This window comes from Patella vulgata, chromosome 5 (genome assembly GCF_932274485.2).
Source record: "Patella vulgata chromosome 5, xgPatVulg1.2, whole genome shotgun sequence".
Classification (NCBI taxonomy): Eukaryota; Metazoa; Mollusca; class Gastropoda; family Patellidae; genus Patella; species Patella vulgata.
In genome coordinates this window covers 43,250,262-43,276,279 of record NC_065883.2, presented here as the reverse complement: position 1 = coordinate 43,276,279, position 26,018 = coordinate 43,250,262, and the positions used below count along the sequence as shown (strand labels likewise).

Here is a 26,018-nt window from a genome sequence, read left to right as displayed (position 1 = left end):
AGAGTTCTCTATTTCACAAACAAAAACAACAATTGCTTCCTTGAAAATTTATCGATCAACCCTTTTCACAGACGTCCAGCTTACCACTTCCCGTCAATGCAGTAAGATAGAATATGTAGTTTTCTCATGGACAATTGGGCGTAAGTTGGAGTTTTCTCAAGGAAAACTGGTCAACAAGTTGGGGAAAAAGCTCGAAAAGTAATCCAGAAAATAAATCCTCGGAATATGATAGAATATGAATATGTTGAATATTATTATGGTTCAAGTGATAATATTTGACCCTGGAATGAAAGTAAGCTCAGAAACAAGTAAATTTTTAGCCCTTCCAACGAGATGGATAGCTCTTGGAAAGGACACTTTTCAGATTACAGCCTGTCCGAGAATTACGTGGCATCCATTTCGTTTGGTGATTAGGACACATAGCGGTTAAACCTGGAACTTCAACTCGAACTATTCAGAGATTTATTAACTCGCTTTTGATGATACTTGCTATTTTACCTAGGGAGGAGTTGGCCTAGTCGTGCCTTCCACTAATTCGTACCACCCTGATGCCAGCGTTACTGGTAAGAATCAGGAGACCGGCGCAACCGGCATATATTGGGGCCCTCCGAGGGCAGTGTTTAATCTACTGAAATACTGAAACACTGAAATCTACTGAAATTTACTGAAAACTAAAATTAAAATACAAAATAAAATATGGTCAATGATGGAGGTAGACTGATTGCGTCTTTTAAAACATTCATAACATAATAGGCATCAACAAAATTTTGGAGAAAAAAAATCGGAATTGTTTTAATTTTTTTTTTGGGGGGGGGGGGGCTATTTGTAAAACGAACATCGTGATGACCTTGACCTTCCTTCATCGGCGCTCACTTGGTCCAAAACCGCACACAGAGGACCAGGCTCCGGGTTACCTATTTAGGGTGTTTTCCGGTATTTAGGATGTTTTCCGGTATTTAGTGTTTTTCCGGTGTTTTCCGGTATTCAGTATAAAATGGTGTTTTCCGGTGTTTTCCGGTATATAGTATGGCCCTCTGTTACTGACAGCTATCTATACACGAGGTGTATCTATTACTGATTAAAGATCATCGGTGTATCTGTTATCTATTACTGATTAAAGATATCCCGTGTACCTGTACTGACATTAATCTATACACGATTATTCCAGTGCATCTGTTACTGGAATACACCGTGTGTAACTGTTACTGACTGTAAGACAAACCGTATTGATAAGACATCATGTGAGCCTGCTACACTATGTATACTTGTCACTGACCGTATGACACGACATGTACCTGTTACACAGGCACTTGAAGGGATTAAAATAAAACTTCTTACTACTGCTTGACTATATATTATAGTATATAAGAAGGTATTCCAGCCGCCATCTTTGTTTTCACGTCTTCAAGGCATTACGTCTGCTGACATCTCTCAATACTCACTAGTTCTAACACTACCCGTCGTTTTTATTGCCAACGAGACCTTATTTGATCATTATTCAGCTTCCGATGTAATTAAATTGACCATTTAACAGCGTTATTAATTACAAATCAAACGTGAAGCGTTGTCACTTGCCGAAATTCGTCTTCATCAGCCCGGGATTAAGTTTAGTTTGTAGCAGTCTGTATCACCCAGTCCCTCATAAACCTATCCGTTACTCGAAATTTTCCTAGGAACTGGGTGATCCAGACTGCACCTGCGGTGCGGCCTCCCTTCGTAGGCTCGATCATTTACCGACCAAATTTCGAGTAACGGATAGGTTTATAAGGGACTGGGTGATACAGACTGCTACAAAAAAATCTTGAAGACGTGAAAACAAAGATGGCGGCTGAAATACCTTCTTATATACTATAATATATAGCCAAGCAGTAGTAAGAAGTTTTATTTTAATCCCTTCAAGTGCCTGTGACCTGTTACTAATGATTGTAAGATGGTACCTGAGTTATATGATTATAAGACACCCCGTGTACTTGTATCCGTTACTATCCGTACAACACAACGTGTACGTGTATCTGTTAATAACAGTACGACACAATATGTATCTATTACTAAATGTACGACACAGCATGCGTCCATTATTAAATGTACGGCATGGCATGATTCAAATCTAAATGTACGACACAACATGCATCTATTACTAAATGCATGACACGGTATGTATCTATTACTAAATGTACAACGCAATATGCATCTATTACTAAATGTACAACAAGATATGTATCTATTACTAAATGTACAACGCAATATGCATCTATTACTAAATGTACAACACGATATGTATCTATTACTAAATCTATGACATGACATGTATCTGTTACTAAGTGTATGACATGTATCTATTACTAAATGTACGACATGACATGTATCTATTATTAAATGTACGACATGAAATGTATCCATTAATAAATGTACGAAACAAAATGTTTATATAACTAAAGATACGAAACGACATTACATGGACGACACAAAACGTGTCTGCATTTACGACACATCGCATTTTACTGACTCTTGGACATGGCTAGTGTTTTACTGGCTGTAATATGTGACATATATTTCTAACTGTAAGACACGATTATCGTAACGTGTATTTGTTACTGACCATAAGAGACTTTATCAATGAAGTATATTAGAACGTAACATAATGTCCTCGATTATAGAGACCGACACTTAATGCAAGTGTGAATGATCTGATAAGCACGAACCTATGAATTGAGGACTCAAACACATGTCTATTAATATATTGTACTTTGGACACGTGAAGGGATATTTGCCTCAACCAGTGGTGGACAAAGAAAGAAGTATATAAATAAATGTATTAGATAACTGGTATTATAAAATGCGATAAACATTAACAAATGATTTCAACTGCCTATCATTAAATTTACCTGTGTGTCAATGGACCTCGATTGATAGGTTTATGTGTATGAAATAGATCCTGATCACACACATGCATTAGTCGCCGGTCCCCATTATCGAGGACAATTGAATTCGGGTACATGTATGTATGTATAAATCACTTAAAATGGAAAGTGGCATATACTTTACATTAACTGTCCTCGATTATGGGGACCGACACTTGATGCAAGTGTGTATGGTCATATAAGCCTGAACCTATGGACCGAGGACGTGAACACACTTCTAATAATAGATTGTATTTTGTAAAAGAGAGTCATGCCATGTATTTGAAAATTTTCTAAAGTTATTGGTGTTGGTACTGTACATTCTAATTGAGTGCAAGAAGACGTTGTCTCCCCTTAGACCACATAATTCTCTCGTTTTGTTTACAAATTATACCAGAATGTTATAACTTAAAATGTAGGAACCAGTCAAATAGAGGACGTCTAAATGTATAATAGTATGTAATCGATGACTTCAAAATTCTTTCAAAGAGGGGCATACCTAGGTATAATGTGCATCTGTTTATAAATATGGAAACATGTCTGCATCTGCTATTGACTGTAACTGTGACATGACATGTAACTGTTAAGAATTCTAAGATACTACTGGCAGCCGTTACTGACTGTAAGACTCGTATATACTTTTGTAACAATTATGCCTTATAAAACAACACGTACCAAAAGTTATACATGTCATGTATCTATTACTGATTGTACGATAACACATGTATATAATATATTCCTGTAAGATACCACTACATGTATACGTTCTTGTAGGACACTACATGCATATGTTTCTGAAAGACACCACATGTATCTGTTACTGGCTTTGACGCAAAGCATCTAATGTGTACGCTGCTGATTGTAAGACCACCTGTGTATCAGTTACTGGCGGCTATACACGATGTGTATCTATGAATTACGATGCCCTGTGTATCCTTTACTGTAAGCCACCATGTTATATGCTACTAACTTCAAGACACGGCATGTATATATTGATAAGACACCTTGCTTGTGTATTCTGTTACTTGAAGACACGTGTTTCTGTTACTGACAGTTATACACGATATGTATCTGATTTATGACGCACCTTGTAAGACGCCTTGTGTATCAGTTGCTAACTTTAAGATGCAGTATCGTTCTATTATCCAAACCCAAAACATGTTTATGTTACTGAATGTAAGACACCCCCGTGTATCTGTTATTGACCACTATAGACGATGTCTGTCTATTACTAGCAGCTATGCACGAGGTGTACATGTATCTATTACTAATCAAAGATACGCTGTGTATCTGTTACTGACAGCTATCTATACACGAGGTGTATCTATTACTGATAAAAGATCCTCGGTGTATCTGTTATCTATTACTGATTAAAGATATCCCGTGTACCTGTTACTGACATTAATATATACACGATGTGAATAAATTACTGATTATTCCAGTGCATCTGTTACTGGAATAGACCTTGTGTATCTGTTACTGACTGTACGACAAACCGTATTGATAAGACATCATGTGAGCTTGTTACACTATGTATACTTGTCACTGACCGTAGGACACGGCATGTACCTGTTACTAATGATTATTGTAAGATGGTACCCGAGTTATATGATTGTAAGACACCCCGTGTACTTGTATCCGTTACTATCCGTACAACTCAATATGTATCTATTACTAAATGTACGACACAGCATGCGTCCATTATTAAATGTACGGCATGATTCAAATCTAAATGTACGACACAACATGTATCTATTACTAAATGCATGACGCAATATGCATCTATTAATAAATGTACAACGCAATATGCATCTATTAATAAATGTACAACAAGATATGTATCTATTACTAAATGTACAACACGATATGTATCTATTACTAAATCTTCGACATGACATGTATCTGTTACTAAGTGTATGACATGTATCTATTACTAAATGTACGACATGTATCTATTACTAAATGTACGACATGACATGTATCTATTATTAAATGTACGACACGAAATGTATCCATTAATAATGTACGAAACAACATGTTTATATAACTAAAGGTACGAAACGACATTACATGGACGACACAAAATGTGTCTGCATTTACGACACATCGCATTTTACCGACTCTTGGACATGGCTAGTGTTTTACTGGCTGTAATATGTGACATATATATCTAACTGTAAGACACGATTATCGTAACATGTATTTGTTACTGACCATAAGAGACTTTATCAATGAAGTATATTGGAACCTGGCATAATGTCCTCGATTATGGGGACCGACACTTAATGCAAGTGTGAATGACCTGATAAGCACGGACCTATGAATTGAGGACTCAAACACACGTCTATTAATATATTGTATTTTGGAAACGTGAAGGGATATTTGCCTCAACCAGTGGTGGAAAAAGAAAGAAGTATATAAATAAATGTATAAAATAACTAGTATTATGAAATGCGATAAACATTAACAAATGATTTCAACTGCCTATCATTACATTTACGTGTGTGTCAATGGACCTCGATTGATAGGTTTATGTATATGAAATAGATCCTGATCACACACATGCATTAGTCGTCGGTCCCCATTATCGAGGACCATTGAATTCGGGCACATAATTTACAAGCGCTGATTATTTTCTATCTTCTATATCAAAAACAGAAATGTTTCTTAATGACAATTAGAAAAAACGCATGTATCAATCACTTAAAATGGAAAGTGGCATATACTTTTCATTAACTGTCCTCGATTATGGGGACCGACACTTGATGCAAGTGTGTATGGTCATATAAGCCTGAACCTATGGACCGAGGACGTGAACACACTTCTAAAAATAGATTGTATTTTGTAAAAGGGAGTCATGCGATGTATTTGAAAATTTTCTAAAGTTATTGGTGTTGGTACTGTACATTCTAATTGAGTGCAAGAAGACGTTGTCTCCCCTTAAACCACATAATTCTCTCGTTTTGTTTACAAATTATACCAGAATGTTATAACTTAAAATGTAGGAACCAGTCAAATAGAGGACGTGTAAATGTATAATAGTATGTAATCGATGACTTCAAAATTTCTTTTAAAAAGGGCATACCTATGTCTACTGTGCATCTATTTATAAACATGATGTTAGAAACATCTGCTTCTGACTGTAACTGTTACATGACATGATCTTAATGGTCGTTTAGGTTGATACAATGATACTAGATTTTAAGGATAACCTGGCGCGGATTTGTTTATCGATCGATAGGTTAACGATAAGATTTTAAAGTTGATCCTTTATCGAACATGGAGCCTATGGAATTTGTTCAAGACTGGGGTGATGTGTGATCTTGATTTAGTTTTTGTGACAATGTAAGCAGCGCGGTTTTGTAATCTTTGGAGTTTTTGAAATCTGTTCGTTCGTAATACCAGTTAGTAACCGAATTACAATAGTCGATTCTAGAGAGGACGAAGAATCGGACTACGGTTGCAGCAACGTCTTCTTTTAATAGATGACGAATGAACCATATCCTTTGGAGATGGTATAAGGCCATATCTTATAGAAGTTGTTCACATGATTTTGAAAACTTAGACGAGAATCGACAAGAATTTCAAAATGTTTTACAGTTCTAGGCACATGAATTTCGGTGTTTCCAATTTTGATCGATCGTATGTCACATTTCTTAAGTCTGTTGGCAGGACCCACGAGAAGAAACTCTGTTTAAGCATTTTGACATTATCGAGAAACCCTTCCAGATTCATGATGACGACAATTTGATCGATCGGAAGTGGCTTGAAGCTGTCAAGGAACTGAGAATCATCAACATATAAATGATACAGCAGATTGTGACCATGAATAAATTTACCCAACATCTTTGTATACATTGTGAAGATTACCGTGCCCAAAACGGATCCTTGAAGAACATCACATACTAGTTGATGATAACTTGATGAGAAGTTGTTGACTTCAACATACTGAAATCGTCCAGTGAGATAGAATGAAAACCATTTTAGAATGTATCCAGTTAGTCCATAATCTGATGACAGTCGATCTAGTAGGTTGTCGTGGTCAATAGTATCGAAGGCTGCCCATAAAGCCAAAATGACCAACACTCCGATCTTTCCTTCGTCAACAGATGATTGTGTGGCATCCAGAACACATAGTAGGGCTGTTTCAGTGCTGTGACTAGAGCGATAAGCAGACAGAAACTCCTCAAGGAGTTGAAATTTTTGTAAATGACTAAGAAGCTGCTGCTTAACAACCTTCTCTATAACTTTGGACAAAAAGGTCAGATTTGATACTGGTCGATAGTTTTTCAGTAATTGTATAAGTGGTTTGACTACTGCAATTTTTCAGTAATTGTATAAGTGGTTTGACTACTGCAGTTTTAAAACATTCCGGTACTATTCCAGGCTGCAAACTCGTGTTTATGATGTTACTAATAATGGGCAAAATTGCATTCGAATTTCTAGCAGGAAATGTGTCGGTATGATGTCCAAAGAACATGATGTTGGTTTGGATTGACAGATTATCTTCTTTATCTCCTTAAATTAAACTGGATTAAAGGAATCAAATTGAATTGATTGAACTATGGACTTACTGCCATCACACCCCTGTGTGTTAATAGAGCAAAGGCCATGACGAATCTTATCGATTAAATCAAAGAAATAATAGGTGAAATTTTGAGCAACAATATTAAAATATCCCCCCCCCCCTCTGGAAGGATGGCACTCTTGTCTTTTAAAAAGTAAATACCCCTCTGAAAGGATGGCACTCTTGTCTTTTAAAAAGTAAATAGTTTAGCGGTGAGGACAATAATTTCGGATTTCTTGAGCATGATGATATTTCCTTGTTGAAATCATGTGTATTTATCTGTTGCCGATTGTAAGACACCACGTACCACAAATATATTTATTATTGTGTAGTATTAGTTTTCATTTACTATTCAAAAGTGACGTTCGTCACTCTGAGAGTTGACCGTCACGTGACCATTTATGTGTGTGTTGTGTAAACATTAACCGAGGACCTTGTATTAATTGGCATAAACGAGGACATCTTAAATTTAGCCGATACACACTACAATTTTTCTTGATAAAAAACGCTAAACACACCGATACACCCCGACGGTACAGAACCGCTTTATCGAGGTATGAATTATAATCAAGTGATTTTTACAGATATATCTATTTTGGGGCTTCTGAGCATGCCTGGATAGCCAGTTCTAATCGAGGACTGATCGAGGACGTCCTCGGTTCGGGCCATGTCCGCAAATAGAAGGTTTAAATCCTTATGTGTGTCCTCGATAAGGACCATCCACAAACGCCCCCCCCCCCCCACACACACACACAGACATTGTGCAATATTCAACATTAAAAACACAAATTAATATTGGTGTTATCAATATGGGCTCCTGGGTGTATTCCCTCGAAGGTGCCGTTACAGAGCGTGACCAAAATTAATCCTTCCCACGAAGGCACAGATATCTACTTCTCGGCTTTCGTTTGAAGAGAGGCATGTTCTTATTAGGGTCCAATTAACGGTTTTAAAGATTTTATGAATTTATGTTCACTTTGAATTTTATTCACCAATTGGCAACTAATGATGAATATATCATCAAATCATCCAAGTAGTGTTCACTCTGGAAGGATGACATTGAATGATCAAGAAGCTAGTTGTTAAACCCCATCCGAATGTTTTTTTAAAATGGTCGCATTTTTACAAGAGCAAAATATTAATAAAATTAGAATTGCACAGTATGCAGTGGGACAGGAACCACCAAGGAAGAGACATAAATATGTCCAAAGCCGGATCCAGGAATTAAAAAGAAGATACGAAGAAGAGGAATCAACTTTAGTCGAGTATTTAGAAAGGGTGTCTTATTGACGAAATTAAATTAATTTGCTTTTATTTCTTAGTCCTATGCCAAACAAGTTAAAATGTTAGTTAATTAGTCATATTAAGGGGGTTATGAAAGTTTAAATTCTTATCATAACAATCTATAACTTCATTGTTACATTTTTAATCCTATTTAATCCACTTTAATCCCATTTTTAATCAATTTTAATCCCATTTTTAATCCATTTTAATCCCTAGGAGCTGGATTTCCACGAAGGCTTCGAAAACGTTCTCCTTTAAAGGCTCAATACCACTCTTGTTGTAACTGAATAATATGTCCCAATCTTTATTCTGGTCAACAAATTGTACTATTTTAGAATATTTCAATTAATTGATGATACAACTTTCATCTTAACACACCTTATTTAAAATTTTTGAAAAATTCAACATAATGGTTTGAAACGTCTGACGTAAACCTTTTCAAATGATACTTCGATTTAAAAATATTTTCGAACCCTCTGGACAAGTAAAATAGGATGTAATGGATAATTTACACAACAGGTAGGACACTTAAACATCTAGTACTTAGATAGAGATATTATTTATTTTCTGGAGCTTTCAAGCCAGCAAGAGTGTTATTGTCCCTTTAATCAGGGCCGTATGGGGGATTTTAACAGTCGGGGTGCAGCAGAGTGGTGGGGGGGGGGCGCCAATATGATGCCCGAGTTACTGAGCGCAAAGCGGTGACCGGCAAACGCGTTTTCCACCGACTTGGAGCTGCAATCAAAGTCGCTCCCGTGTGTCAATTTCGGCGGCTCTATTTCTCATTTTGATGTTAAACACACCAAGAGGAGTGGGTCAGATTGCCCCAAATCGTGATTGGACGGTTGATTAGGAGCATGCCACGACGAATTGCTGAATTTCTGAGGATTGGTGGAGCAATTACTCATTATTAAGACAAAAATCATAAACGTCCATTTTCACGTTTGACAGTGTATATCTTTGCGAGTGAAATGGGGCCGTCAGACAAGCCGTCCATATGAACTGTTCATGTGTAGGCAATTGGCCTGTTATTAACATACACTGATTACCTCTAATAAAAACAGCAGTGCATTTCCGCAGTTTTGTATCATTTTTGAATATCCCCTACTATTTTTTAAGATAAAATCTACAGATTGACCACTTTCAAGATATTTAATTTTCTTGTTCAAAGAAAGTGAAAAGGAATATAAAGAAATCCAGTCGACCCATTATAAATTATTCATATATGTAATGGAAAAAAGTGGATGAATTTATAATGTGTCTGGGTAGATACAGGACTAGATTGTGATCCTATTTGTCACTAAAGGATAATACACATGTATCTCTCCAAAGTAAATGAACACAACTTTCTCTTTTGGCATACATATAATAAACTAACTAAATAATTTTTACTCTACTGAATAAATTAGAGAATATAATGATTAACTGGATTGCTTTGACCCTTCCAAGAGAAGAACAGAAAGGATTTAATGAAAGACATATATGTGGATTGTCTGCGATATCACTTTCGACGGGAGCAGATATTAATCCTTATCTCATAATAGAATATGGATGTGGTTATATATATGATTGAGAGGAAGGCACAGAAGATACTCTAAAATCAAAAACTCTTCCAGCAAGAGAGAGAGATGGGGTTTAATGTCTACTCGACACAAACTAGGTCACTTTGGGATTAACACATGGTTCAATTCGCTTGCGCCTAGGGGTCTTTAGCAGTGGGAGGAAACCGGAGGACCCGGAGAAAACCCATGAGGTTGGACAGACGACCCTACTCCTTGTCACGTACAACCCGGGAATCGAAACCACGCCAGTTGACTCAATGACAGACTTTATGATACAGCGCGCACATGCTAACCATTCGGCCATCTACCCCCCTGACAGTCTTATATTAACTTGAGGAATCAAAGAGTAAACTTTCTTGGGAGTTATTTAGTCAGATACATGTATATAAATAACCATATTTCAATCCTTAGTTTCAAAATTTTGTGTTTATAGTTATAATGAAAGCAGGAAGTAACGTCACATTTGCCTACATTTAATTTATTTAAAATTAAACTACACTAAATATTGAAAATATTTTTATTAGAGAAATAATTTGTTCAGCATTATGTGAATATTTTTTAAAGAAATAATCAAGTAAAGTTTACTAGTTATTGAAATGATAAATTTGACTGAGACTTGATGAAAATGACTTTCAGAAAAAAAATTCAAATTTTAATTAACAAATTATAGTCCTTTAACATCAGCTAATGTAAAAATACCATCATCATCAGCTTTCATTAATAATGAACAAAATAAAGGTGATTCAATCTGAAAAATAAGAATATATCAAGTAAAGTTTACTAGTTATTGATATGATAAATTTGACTATGAGACTTGATGACAATGACTTTCAGAAAAAAAATTCAAATTTTAATTAACAAATTATAGTCCTTTTACATCAGCTAATGTAAAAATACCATCATCATCAGCTTTCATTAATAATGAACAAAATAAAGGTGATTCAATCTGAAAAATAAGAATATATTACTTTACCTGTAAATATTTCATTTCTAAACCGATTACAATCAGTGGCTGCCAGGCAAGATACGCCCACATTTTGAAAGAGATGGCTAGAGAACAAGCCTAAAACAAGCGGTTGCCATGCAAGATACGCCCATATTTTGCAAGAGATGGATAGAGAACAAGCTAAAAACAAAAACGATTTTTTGTACAATCAGGGGCCATAATCCAGAAAGTTATAGTCTGAAATGTGCATATAGCAAAAGGGACAGAGATTTTTGGAATATAAAGATATGTTTTAAGTTTAAGATATGGTCCGATATGCGCGAAATGAAACGAGGTTTAACGTCCTACTGTTCTGCTCCTATGCTGGGCTAATGAAGACCGGAATACGCCATACAGTGTGATATGAGGGAAATTTTGCCCGGGCAGCGGCACTATCGCCTACTCTTATATCGAATTCCAACTGCCAAGGGATTTTTTACGTGCATTCCAATGTATACACGGGACCTCGGTTTTTCGTCTCATCCGAAGGACTAGACAGCTGTCCTTGTCAGGCCCTCCGTCCTGCATCACTGACATGGGGGAACCACGTCGGAAAATCTGGATGAACTTTCTCGGCCAATGCAGGGATCGAACACCCGACCTCCAGGCTAGTGAGCCAGCGTCTTACCCACTTAGCCATGTGGTCCCCCCCCCTCCCGATATGCGCGAATATCAAAAGGAACACAGATCTTTGGGTTATGAACATATATTTCAAGTTTCATCAAAATCGGATAAAAATTGTAACCTCTAGAGGGTCCACACCCGTCGTATTACATACTTTTACACAATTTGCGTACAAAGAGCGGTTATTTTGTTGGGCAGTTTCATTTCAATTTTCCCAAAATTCGAATTCAACCTTCATTATGGTGGAATGGTGATATATTTAAACGTTTTTTTAAAACAGGGAAAAAAAATGTGATCTCTAGAGAATCAGCAAGCTAAAAATGCGATTTTTCAAACAATTAGGGGCCATAATCCAGGAAGTTACGTTCGGAAATGTGCGATTATCAAAAGGAACCAAGATCGGGTGAAAATTGTGACCTCTAGAGAGTCAACAACCTTGATGTACCATATTTTTACACCATTAGCGTACATGGGACGGCCATTTTGTCCGGAAGTTTTCAAAATTCGAACTAACCAACATTAGGTTGGAACGGTGATATATTCAAAGGTTTTTTTAAATTGGATAAAGATTGTTACCTCTAGCGGGACCACAAGCTTAAAACGCGATTTTTCATATCATCAAGGGCCATTTTTCAGGAAGTTACGATCCGATATGCGTGAATATCGAAAGGAACCAAGATCTTTGTGGTATAAGCATAAATTTAAGGTTGCATCAAAATCGGAAAAAAATGTGGCCTCTAGAGGGTCTACAACCTTGATATACCACATATTTTCACCATTTGCGTTATACAAGGGGCAGCCATTTTGTTCATCAGTTTTCGTCAGAATTTTAAGAAATTCGAACTCGACCATCATTACGGTGGAGCGATGATATTTTCACACGGGTTTTTTTAAATCAGATAAAAATTGTGACCTCTAGAGGGACCACAAGCTAAAAACGCGATTTTTCATACAATCAAGGGCTATAATTCAGGAAGTTATGATCCGATATGCGTAAATATCAAAAGGAACCAATTTCTTTGGGTTATAAACATACACTGTAAGTTTCATCAAAATCAGATGAATTTTCGTAAAATCTGGGTCCATAATCCATGAAGTTTCAATCCGATAGATGCCAATATCGATAGGAACCGAGATCTTTCTGAGATAAACCTATATTTCAAGTTTTGTCAAAATCGGATAAGAAGTGTGACCTGTAGAGTGTCCACAAACAAATTGTGGACGGGCGGTGGCGATGACAATATACGTCCACATGAAAATATGAGCGTATAAAAAACGAAATGGAGTATAACATCCTAATTTTCTGCACCAACTGGGGTAATGAAAATGGGCATACACCATGCTGTGTGCTATGAGGGAAATTTTGCCTGAATCGGCAAGTTACAGCCTACTCTTGTTTCGAATTCCAAGTGTCAAGGATTGTTTTATATGTACGCAATCTGTACACGGACCTCTGATTTTCGTCCCATCCGAACGACAATATTTTGTCCCTTGCCAGATCCTCTGTCCTACACCATTGCAAAGGGGAGACCATGTCGGGAAATCCTGATGAAAACTTTCTTGGTCAACACAGGGAACGAACACGGAACCTCCCTATACAGATTACAAGACTATTATATATTCATCAAATGTCAATTCAGTGTCATGCAAGAGGAACTTAACATGTAGTTCACTGCTGTGAATCAGAATCAAAAACCCACCAGAAAAGGGCTATCAATTTACTTGTCTCATTGAAAAATGTTTAGTAAATACTTTGTTTTTTAGATGGTAATGTATATTTACAAGATGTTGGTAGTAGATACATGCTGGTATTATACTCACTCCTAAAATATAATTACATGGACTAGGCTCCATTAAGTATAATGCTACTGCATGTGGATGCTGTTCATTTGGTATACATCTACAATAAAAAAAAACATAAAAAAAACTGTTATCAGTCTCTGATCTTCATTTGAGAGATTTTTAATCCATTGCAAACTAAAATATTGTGAAAGCTGAATCTCTAAAAGGCATATTAGAATATAGTCCAAAAATGATTCAGTATTTACAAAGATATGAACTGAAAATTTTGCCAAAAAATTGGCATCCTCAGATGATATATAATGGGATATGGTCAAAATGTCCAAAATTTTATTTAAATATATATCATTTGATTTATATTAAATAACAAATATTTAATTGGTCAGTTTGTTAAGCTGTTATGCCAGCATTATATTCTGATGTATGTCTTTGTAATGGAAAAATTCAAGTGCCGTTCAGCAGCTTTAACCTATATATTTAACCTAATGAATGAATTGTTGTTTATAACTTACTTTAATCTAACTTCTGTTATTCTTTTATTACCAGTTAAATCACATATATCACCATCCGTATATAATAAAGATATATGTCTACAATAATGAATACATAATTTATGCTATTATTTATACACTATGGTCCAAATTTAAATACCAAGAAGTACTTGTTTGCTCTTCACAAAGTCTTAAGATTTGAAATTTTACACCCTACTCATATACTGATTAAATTGTCTTGGGCATAATCAAAAGGTACCAAGGATTTCTCTGGCGCATGTCCAGAACCCAAAACTTTTTCTCTTCTACATTTATCGAATCAATGACGAACAAACAAATGTGCAAAGCACTATCACCATTGTGGCCTCACTCCACTCTAATCCTATATAGGTCTGCATCTAAATGAGCAGAAATATTGTCTCAGAGCATCTGATTTTATTAATTCTCGGGTAATCCCCTAGACTGCATGCCAAACTTGACGTAATCTCCACCGAGGATCTCCCCTGCTCAAATTCCTAAACACGCCCCTGTTTATGTCATTTTTTACCATCTAACCGTAAAATGGGGTCAAATTTTATCCTCTCTAACAAATAGTTATCAATATGTCACATTTATTATTTGAATGATATGGCATCGAAGTAATCATTCAACATATAGTCATCTATTATAACAATAACTAATAGACCGTCATTCATTCATTTCATGTTCAGCACAGTATTTGCTCAGTCTGTTTGCCAGATCACCATAAACATTTTGGCTTTTACTGTCTACATCTAATCATGGCCTTTGCTTTTTCAAAATCGTTAATGGGGAACTCCGATTACAAAACTACAGAAATAATTTGTTTAGGGCGTTAACTTTTTTTTATTTAACAAATAAAAAAAAGTTAACACCCAAAACAACAACCATACTTTGCTTAGGGGTAACAAAAACATAGGCAGGCCATTCCACATGGAGTTACAAAACTACAGAAATAATTTGTTTAGGGCGTTAAATTTTTTTTATTTTACAAATAAAAAAAAGTTAACACCCTAAACAACAACCATACTTTACTTAGGGGTAACAAAAACATAGGCAGGCCATTCCACATCCAGTATATGTCGTGTCAAGCAAAATGTGCATATCCTGTTAGCTAGTCAACTACCAATTACCTCCTGAGTCCTGACTGATTGAAGTTTTTTCACTATCACTATATCAGCTTACTGAAAATATTATTGCTACACAATTATTATGTCTGATCAGGTACTTACTATTTTACTAATTAGACGAAATAAGTCAACCACGATATACTTTTGCTCTAAAAATAACATAAAACTTTGTTTCACCTGCTTACCTAAATTTCGATTGGTCTTATAATTTATATGGCCGAGTTACGTAAATGTGTGTGTTACCTTATATTAAAATTGCAATGACATCAATGGCTTCTGCCAAGCCGTTTAGCAGAAGGGGACATATTTTTAACAGCATGTTGTGTTGCACATACTGACTCTAGCGAGGTAAGCAAGGACTTATTTTCACACTAAAATGTTTCTTTACATTGTTCCGGTGTTTGCAGAGACTGGCACACAATTGATTAGCAATAAAAAGTTGCCCAGTAAAATTGACTGGGGGCCAATTCTTTTCCGACAAGGATTCGATTGGACAGTTCCTGAACGTACAGGGCGAGTGTAATGAGACCTACTAATAATGCTGGTGCATCAAGTAATCATGCAGACTTGCAACCAATTAAGAATGAGTTCGCGAGAGAATCATGCAAATTTTTAAAAAAAATGGCACAAGCGGTGTCGGGCGATTTTGACCAAACTTTGCTTGTAGTTACGAATAACCAGCTATGGTTATTTTAGAGTTAAAAAAAACGTCATTTTTTAAAAAAAAAAAGATCCCTAAATTCAAATATTTCCCATAAATTGTCTATTGATTTTTTATCTTTTTAAAATTATTTTTTATGAATGATCATATCTACTACTTCAATATATATGACTATTAAATTTTTCTGAAACCATTTGAGGCTATGAGGAATTTATTTTGAGACGTAGTTTTTGCTATATGCTAAAACATATAAATTTCATGATGCTATATCTCACCCAATGCGGGTCTGAGGACAATTCTATTAATAATGGAAGTTGAGGACTACTAATACTAATATTTGGTTTTGACAAAATGACTGGCACGGATTTCTTTCATATTAAATTTGATGGTCGAACTTGAAGGACATGACTTCATTTTTGACATCATTTTTCCAATAAAATCATTCATTGCCTGGATTATTAGGCCTGATAATGCCCCATGCAACCGCCTTCCAGCAATACTGTACAGATGATTCGATAGTTTGTCGTGTCGCGATCTCTGGTTTGATCCATGGTTTGATTATTGATAATAATATTGTAATAGAGTTATCTCCCTCTAATTGTAGTTCGCAAGTTTTAGATTATAAACATCAGACTGCCTACATAATAATATGTGTATGCTAAACGGACGAGTTGGTTCTGGAAATGATTTCACGTGTATATCTATAAAGGGCAAGTCAGTTGTGGATTATGTATTCGTTCCCCATGAACAGTTATCGATTTACACTGAGTTTAAAGTTAAAACAGTTACTGATATAATTAATGAACACAATTTAGCTGTGCCGATTACTACACCAGATCACTCTGTTCTTCAGTGGTCAATGAAGACACCTGAATTATTGTTACCGAAAATCAATAAAAACGAACCCAAGCGATTAGCAAAAGTGAACTCTTATAATGTGAAAAACTTTCCATTAAATTTCTTACAGAATGAGTCTACTCAACAGATGATACACGAAACAATAGCCAGAATAGAAGATGAAATTTTTGGAAACCAAAGTGTGAATTCAGCTTATGAAACTCTTGTGAACTTTCTCAAAGTAGAAATGGATAATTGTGGATTAAAGAGAACTATTCCCTCGGGTGACACGAACAAAAGTAAAAGTGTGTTTAAACCTTATTGGGATGAAACATTGCAAGCTATGCGTGACGATATGTGCAGGAAAGAGAAAGTATGGTTAAGATGTAAACATAATAGCGCTGAGAGACAACTATTCAAACGAGAGTACTGTGACAGTCGTCGAGACTTCGACAAACTTCACAGGATATATAAGAGACGTTATCAGCTACAAAAGCAACAAGATTTAACAGACAAGCTGATGAACCCAGGTGTTAAACACACACGTGATTTCTGGAAAACGTTCGGAAAGATCGGAACAGTGAATGACCGAAAGTTAAGCTTACCCCTTGAAGTCATTGATGATAATGGAACAATCAACAGTGATCTAAACGATGTATTGAACAAATGGAAAACAGATTATAGTGAACTATATAATAGTGAACACATTAACTTCGATGAACAACATAAACAGTCAGTCAAAGAATATTATAAAACTTTGTTTAATATCGATATGAATAATGCAATTCTAAACGAAGAAATAACAAAAGATGAAGTGAAAGATGCTATATCACGACTCAAACGAGGAAAAGCCGTCGGGTTTGACGATATTCCATCAGAGGCTTTAAAAAACACTGTTTGCATCGACATGTTATTCAACATAATTTCGTATTGTTTTGAAAATGGAACTGTACCGGAGCTTTGGACGACAGGGATTATAAAACCCATTGTTAAAGCGAACTCTACTCACCCTCTGGTCCCTCTCACCTATCGTGGATTAACACTCTTATCTGTGCCAAGTAAAGTGTACTGTGATATTCTCAATAAGAGGCTAGCTAATTGGACTGAATCACATAATCTGTTGGTGGATGAACAATGCGGTTTTCGAGAAAAACGTAGCTGTATGGATCAACTATATACCCTACACAGTGGCATTAATAACAGGAAAAATGTCAAGCAGTCCACATTTGCATGCTTTATAGACCTGAAGAAAGCGTTTGATAATGTCGATAGAGAGTGCTTGTGGTTTCAACTGTTGCAATTTCGTGTGAACGGGAAGATATTAAATGCACTGCGTTCGTTGTACAATAACACAAAGTGTGCGGTCAACGTAAACAACCATTTAACAGATTGGTTTGACGTGACTTTAGGTGTGAAACAAGGTTGTCTGCTTTCGCCCTCTTTATTCGCAATATATACTATTCAAAAAAAGTAGGGGATATTTGATTTTTAAGTGTTATTAAAGTCACCTAATGAAACTGACGAAGAAACAAATGACAAAATGAAATGAAGTTCACATTCATCGATTTATTCCAAATGATCGTTAGACTAAGTAAGGCACAGACTGACCATTATAAGGGTAAAATGATACCCGGGGTCAAACAGCAAAGTTACCACAGCATCACAACCAAGTCAGTAACGGGTAAATCCTCCTCTGTTTGCCAAACAAGCATTGATCCGACGTGGCATACTCCTATTGAGACGTCTAAGGTCATTTTGGTCCAGATTGTCCCATTCCTGTTGCAACGCAGCAGCAAGTTCTTGGACATTGGCAGGACGTTGTTGACGTTGACGTAACCTCTGTCCAAGCATGTCCCAGACATGCTCGATGGGGGAGAGGTCGGGACTCAGTGCTGGCCAAGGTAATGTCGAGATGTTCTGTTGTTGGAGGTAACCTGTAACGATCCTGGCCCTGTGACATCTTGCGTTGTCATCCTGGAAGATGAAACGGCGGCCATGACGTCGTGCGAACGGCACAACATGGACTGCCAAGATGTTGTCCCGGTAGTACTGGCCTGTAACACGCCCTGCAACAACATGTAAAGCCGTTCTTCCAGCAACAGTGATGCCTCCCCACACCATAACAGAACCACCCCCAAATCGATCATGTCTGATGACGTTAACGTCTTGGAAGCGCTCGTTTCGACGACGCCACACCCTCCTACGTCTGTCCAAAAAATCAACAGTGAACCTTGACTCATCTGAAAACATCACATTGCTCCAGCGTCGATTATCCCAGTGTTGACGATCCCTACACCAACGACGTCTTGCCTGAATGTGATGATCTCTCAAACAAGGGATCACGCGAGGACGTCGGGCGCGAAGGTGACCCCTATGCAGTCGATTCCGAATCGTCTGGCCACTCACTCTCACACCAGTGTCTGTTTGAAGACGAGCGCTGATCTGATTTGCTGTGATGACACGATTTCTCAAGGCCAAGGTACGGATAAATCGATCCTGGGCTTCAGTTGTCGCCCTTGGTCGACCTGAGCGTGGTCTGTCCTGTACAGATTGTGTATCACGGTATCTGGACCATAGCCTGCTTATGACAGACTGAGAAACATTCATCGTCCGCGCCACAACCGCCTGTGTTGTGCCGATCTGTAGCATGCCAAGGGCACGTAACCTTTCATTTTGGGTAAGCCGACGCATATCAAAATTTGTTTTCTGGTCACTAAAACAATTAAACTGATGTTTCCACCCTGGAATTCAATGCCACAATGACTGTAACATTCAAAGTCAGAGTCGTGCAAATCTTGGGTTGGACCCCCATGATGATCCCAAGCATCACCTGCATTCCATGCGGTAGCTATTGGTGCGTTTGGGCGTCACATGTAACTGGAAATGTTTCTTCTGTTAGGTTCTATAGTGACTTTTTTCGTAGTCATTTGCATATTTTAGTATTATGCCCCCAAAATCAAATATCCCCTACTTTTTTTGAATAGTATATATTAACGATCTAGCTCAAGAAATAAAGAACCTCAATTTAGGTATAGATATCGATGGATTTAACTTAAGTATTCTTTTATGTGCGGATGATATTTTGTTGTTAGTCACTTGTGAAAAGAACCTTCAACTGATGTTAAACTGTGTTAATGAATGGTGCTATAAATGGCGTTTACAGATCAATAACTCCAAATCAAATATTTTACACTTCAGAACTATAAACACTGAAAGGTCAAAGTTTGAATTTAAATGTGGACAGGAAACTCTTTTGTACAGTGAGAAATATAAATATCTAGGACTTTGGTTTGACGAACATTTGTGTTATAAAATAGCGGTTAAAGAATTAGCTAAATCAGCCAGTCGTGCTTTAGGGGCTCTCGGAAATAAATTCTTTGCACTTGGAGGAATGTCGTTTACTGTATTCAATAAGCTATATGAATGTCTAGTTGAACCTGTTTTGTTGTATGGTGCTGCCATCTGGGGAACTAGTGAACACAGTGCGATTAACAATGTGCGTACAAGAGCTTGTAAGCTATTTCTAGGTCTACCAAAACGCAGCTCTAACGTAGCCGCATACGGAGATGTGGGGTGGATAACTTCAAAAACTAAACAAGCGCTAGAAGTGTTTAAGTGGTGGCATAAACTGAAAAAGAGTGATCCGGACAGACTAGTGTTCAAGGTCCATCAATGGTCATCGCGAATATCCAAGTCATGGGAGAAACGCGTCCTCACATTAGCCAAAACATTTAATGTCTCTAATGAGATCGCTCAAGCGCATACTAATTGCTCATCAAAACTGTTCATCAAATCTATGTGTACTAAGGTTTTTAATTATGATGAATTCGTATGGTTTAGTAAATTGTGGAATGACAGACAAAATGTTTTAAATGGAAATAAACTGAGAACTTATAGACTGTTTAAAAAGGATTTGTATCCAGAATTTTATGTAACATGTGCTTTGACCAGTAGTAGTTCTTGGTGTTTAACGTCTGCTTCCACATAAGTGATATCGCAGACAAGACATAGGAGAGCCGAATTTAGCTGATTCCTGTTTTTAGAATATGATTTTGCAATCTTTCCATTTGGCATTAGGCCATGGATTTGGTTTAGTGGGAAGTTCTTCCCTTTATTTAATATAAAACATATCGTTTGGTGGATGACTTCGTCTGTTTCTGGATTGGTAGATGTCATCGTTTGGGGTTAGTGTTTAGGTGCCAGGCCCGTCTTGTCGTGGCCTCCCCTTACTCCACTATCCCACTCTTTGGGCTTGGTGTCAGTTTTTATTTGCAGAATAGTGTTTAGGTGCCGAGTTCGTCTGATCGTAACTCCCCCTTACTCCACTATCCTGCTAGTTTGGTAGATGTCATCTTTGAGGGGTTTGTGTTTAGGTGCCAGGCCCGTCTTATCGTGACCTCCCCTTACTCCACTATCCCACTCTGTAGGTTTGGTGTCTGTTTTTGGCGGAATAGTGTTTAGATGCCGAGTCCGTCTGGTCGTGACTCCCCCTTACTCCACTAACCTGCCAGTGTGGTATAAATCCCCTATGTAGTTTAGTGTTTAGATGCCGAGCCCGTCTAGCCGTGACCCCCTCTTACTTCACTATTCTACTTAGTCCAACTGTGTCCATTAGGGCGTGGATTTGTTCGAAGATTTGCAGTTTCAAATCTGGTCTCGGGAAGAGTAGATTCTTAGTGTTGAATGGTATGTTGTTAGTCTCCATTGTTCTCACTAGGTCCATTCTCTCCTCCTTGTATACCTCGCAGTCTACCAGGACATGGTTGGTGGTACATTCTTCTCCGCACTCACAGATGATGATTTGGTGTTTGTAGTCTCGCAGCCGCTCTTTCACCCTTAGCTTCGATATAAGTCTACATATATCTCTTCTAGGGTGATTGAGAGTTGTCTTTGTATAGATCTTGTCATCCAGCCGGAATCTGTATGTGTCAAGTTCAACGAGATTTAATTCCCAGATTGAATTGACCTGTCTTTTGACCATACTGTAGATTTCCGTGGTGCTGTAGTCTATGGTGCGGAGTGGTGCTGTGTCCTTGAGACCTTCATTGGCTAGTCGATCTGCCTGCTCGTTTCCTCTAATGTTGACATGTGATGGAATCCACACGAGTTCTAATTTGCTTCCCTTCTCTAAAACCCTCTGGTACAGCTGCCTGATTTCCAAAATGACTTCTGGTCTTGAGTCCGAGTTGTCATTTTGGATTGAAATCAGACTGCTCAGAGAGTCGCTTGGAATGACGAACTTACTAGTCTTTTGATGGGAAATCCATGATATAGCGTCACGAATGGCCACAAGTTCTGCAGTGTACACCGAACAGTTATTGGGCAGTTTCCTGCTTATTCCCTGTTCCCCGTTTGGCAGGTATATTCCAAACGAGCTGGTGCCCCTTTCAGGAGCCATCCGTGTACACATGGTCCCAGTCATCAGACGGCCAGTTGTCTTCCAGGTGTTCTAGAGAAAAAGCACGTGCTGCAGTGGGGTTGTTTTTCTTCTCGGTTTTCTGTAGTAGATCTAGATTAACCGGCGGTATAGGGAGCGTCCAAGGGGCGATCGCTGGGGGGTCGTGTTCATTTATCACGAGCTCCCCCAGTCGCAGTTCCTTGATTGTTCCCTGATACCCTGGCCGAAGCTTTTCTTTCTAGGATCTCTCACATATCTTGTTTTTTGTAGACTGACAAAGGTTGGGGATCTTTCGCCCAGTTGCGAGATCTTAGTCCAGTACCTTGTCGCTAGTTCTTTTCTTCTCAGGGATAGGGGCAACTCCCCGACTTCCTGCAGTAGTGCCTCTCTCCCAGTCCCTTGCCCTACGCCAGTCGCAATACACAGAGCTTTGTATTGGATGGTGTCAAGCTTCCTTAAGAGTAATGGCGCGCAGTTCATGAAGGCCAGAGAGCCGTAGTCTAATACAGATCGTATTAGAGCACGATACACCATCATTAGTGTTACTCTGTTGGACCCCCAAGTACTGCCCGTTATTTTTCTCATTAAGTTTAGGATTTTGGTGCATCTATCTACAGTCTCGTCGATGTGCGGTTTCCAGGTCAGCCTTCGGTCTAAGATTACGCCAAGGAACTTGGTTTGGTCTTTAAACTCGATGGTTTTCCCGTTCATAGACAGAGTCATTCTGCTTATCCCTCTATCCCTGCTTACAAGCATGCCGACTGTTTTCTTCTCCGAGACCTTGAATCCCCAATCGTTTGCCCATGCCATGAATTTGTCTAAGGCCTTCTGCATGTTCTTTTGTAGTTCACAGAAGTTCCTCCCTTTCCTCCATATGGTACTGTCATCAGCAAATTTAGCTAACTCAGTTTTGGCGTCGAGGTAGGAAGATTTCTGTATGTCGTTGATCATGATATTGAAGAGAGTGGGACTGATAACCGACCCCTGAGGCGTGCCATTTTCTAATGTTTGCTCGGCACTCAGGAATCTGCCAACATTCACCTGTATCCTTCTATCGCTCAGAAAGCTTTTGATCCACCGAAACATTATGCCCGTTATACCAATACGTCCTAACTTGAATAGCAGCCCGTCTAGCCAGACTAAATCGAAAGCCTTAGTTAAATCTACGAACACGACACATAACAGGTTCCCAGAGAGGAGTGCCTGCGACATGACTTGCTGCAGTCTTACCAAGTGGTCCATTGTTGAACGCCCTTTCCTGAACCCGCTTTGATTTTCGTCGATCAGTCGGTTGCTCTCCAGATAGAACTGTAGTCGTATGTTAACCATTGTTTCCAAGGTTTTGCACAGTGTGGATGTCAAACTTACTGGTCGATAGGACTCTGCCTTTGTTTTCTCTTTACCTGGTTTTGGAAGAGGGATGACGTTGGCTTTCCGCCATTCTTTAGGTACCTCTCCTGCCAGCCAGGATGTGTTGAAGAAGTTTAGTAGTATCCTTTTGGCATTTCTAGGCAGATGTTTGAGCATTGAGTACTTTACTTTGTCCTCACCAGCCGCACTATCCTTCTTGAGGGAAAGAGCCTTATTTAACTCCTCCTCAGAGAAGGGTAGATTGATTTGTTTAGCCCCTTCATTAGGTTCAATTTCTAATGAAGGGTGCTGTGAGTAAAAGATTTCCTTTCTCTTCAGGAACTCTGGTGATTGGTTTTCGTCCCTGCTTGCGTCAGCGAAGGCTTTTGCAAGTAGATCTGCCTTTTCATTGCCGTTGGTAACGTACTCATCTCCATTCTTTAGGTTTGGTATGTTGAATGATCTGCGCTTCCCGTTCATGGCGTTTAGCTTCTTCCAGACGGCACCTGTTTGCGTGTTTTGATTCAACGCATTATGCTTTGACCAGACAACAACGTAGTGTTATTGCCAAACTCAGATGTGGAGTTCTCCCCCTTGCCATAGAAACTGGTCGTTACTGTAAGCCCCCCCCATTCCTTTAAAAGATCGTATCTGCCCTCTTTGTAATATAGAAATTGAAAACGAGATTCATTTTTTAATTAATTGTGAATTTTTAGATGATATTCGATACAAACTTCTTAATGCCTTCAATTTTGATGATTTTATAAATTCTGATTCTATGAACAAGTTTTTAACCATCATGATGTCTTCAGAAAATATTCCTTTAATTGCTAATTGTATTTTAAATATGCTCAAAACTAGACGATTTTACTTGTAAATATATCAATGACTTTTAATTTAATGTATTTAGTCCGTTCAAAGATACTGTTGACTTTTGTCTTAATGTACATATTTTTTTTTTTTTAGATCGTGTCTCATAAGTCGATAACGGCTGGGTATTATTCACCACTTTTATTGTAATTGTATGTTTGTATGTATATTTTGGATGTAATACGTGACACGTAAATAAAATAAATTATTATTATTATTATTATATAGTTATTTCTCCCCTAGAAGACTCGTACCCACACAATACACAAACATCACAATGGCGACGAGGATGCAAGAGTAGTATTTACAGTTTTAGGGAAGCTGAAAATAGGACGTCGAAGTGATATAGGAGCGGAATTTTAGTGTGAACTTTGCAACTGAGTTGGGAATTTTAGCGCCAACGGACACGCCATTTGAGCAGTGTGCGCGTGCTCAGAGAGTGCCATAGTCCTTTACCTTTCACATTACCGGAAGTCTCGTTTACGTTCAAGAAATAAGACATGTCCAATTTAACTTTGCCAAATTTCCCTTCTTTCGACATTCAACAGGATGGAGTTGGACCCAGATGGAAGAAATGGCTTGAAAGGTTTTCCCGTATGTTAATCGCGATGGATATTGACGATGACAACAAAAGAAAACGAGCCCTTTTGCTTCATTACGCCGGTCCTGATGTTGGCGAAATTTTCGACACACTTGAAAATACAGGTCGAGACAATGACTACGATACAGCAGTCACAAGATTGAATCAATACTTCATTCCAAAGACATGCCTTGCATATGAAGTTTACAATTTTCATCAGGCTAAACAGGCCGAGGAAGAGAACTTAGATTCGTATCACACACGTCTCCGAAATCTTGCTAAAACCTGTGAATATGCTGATATTGACAGAGAAATAGCCAGTCAAATTATACTGCACTGCGCATCACAACGCCTCAGAAGACGAGCAATTCGTGAAAATCTTGGTCTTCAAGCTATATTGAAACACAAGCAACAAAATTAGAAAAGGCTGACGACCACACAACATTTGAAAACAAATCCATGACACCTACCCCTAATGTCAACTACATGCGATTTAGAGGTCGTGCTTGCAGATCGTTCGGACATAACATAAGATACGACCACCCTTCTCGTAATAAATTCAGAGGGGATAGAACTGAAAATTATCATAAACATGATAAAATTAACGAAGATAAGCCTATATGTAATAAATGTGGAACACCAAGCAGCCATAAAACCTGTGCTGCAAGAGGAAAACAATGTCGTTACTGTGGAAAGAGAAACCATTTCTCTATCGTTTGTAATAGCAGAAATGTTTATAAACAGCAATCAGGTCATATTCATAGCCTCGATGCTAATGGTAATGATGATGATGAAGAGTATTTGTTTGCAATTGATGGTAAATCGACACATACAACACAGCCGTATCGTGATGTTAATATTAGCAACACAAAAGTACCAATGGTTATTGATTCCAGTTCATCTGTCAACACCATTGATAAGCCATCTTACCAACAAATTAAGCGCCATTCCACAGTAAAAT

At 37.8% G+C, this 26,018-nt stretch overlaps 1 protein-coding gene across 7 annotated transcripts in view; it reads right to left on the bottom strand.

The window, feature by feature from the left end:
• Window positions 1-10,814: 10,814 nt before the first annotated feature.
• LOC126820263 (endoplasmic reticulum lectin 1) overlaps window positions 10,815-26,018 on the bottom strand; it is a 190,478-nt gene continuing 175,274 nt past the window's right edge. For 3 of the 7 annotated variants that reach the window (XM_056101270.1, XM_056101271.1, XM_050548110.2), the window contains 3 exons: window positions 14,235-14,312; window positions 13,705-13,822; window positions 11,068-11,259 (listed from right to left, as the gene is read on the bottom strand). In XM_056101270.1, coding sequence (XP_055957245.1) covers window positions 11,176-11,259; window positions 13,705-13,822; window positions 14,235-14,312 — 280 coding nt within the window. In that variant the 3' untranslated portion in view covers window positions 11,068-11,175. The other 4 variants (XR_008788247.1, XM_050548113.2, XM_050548109.2 and 1 more) reach the window with 3 other exon arrangements.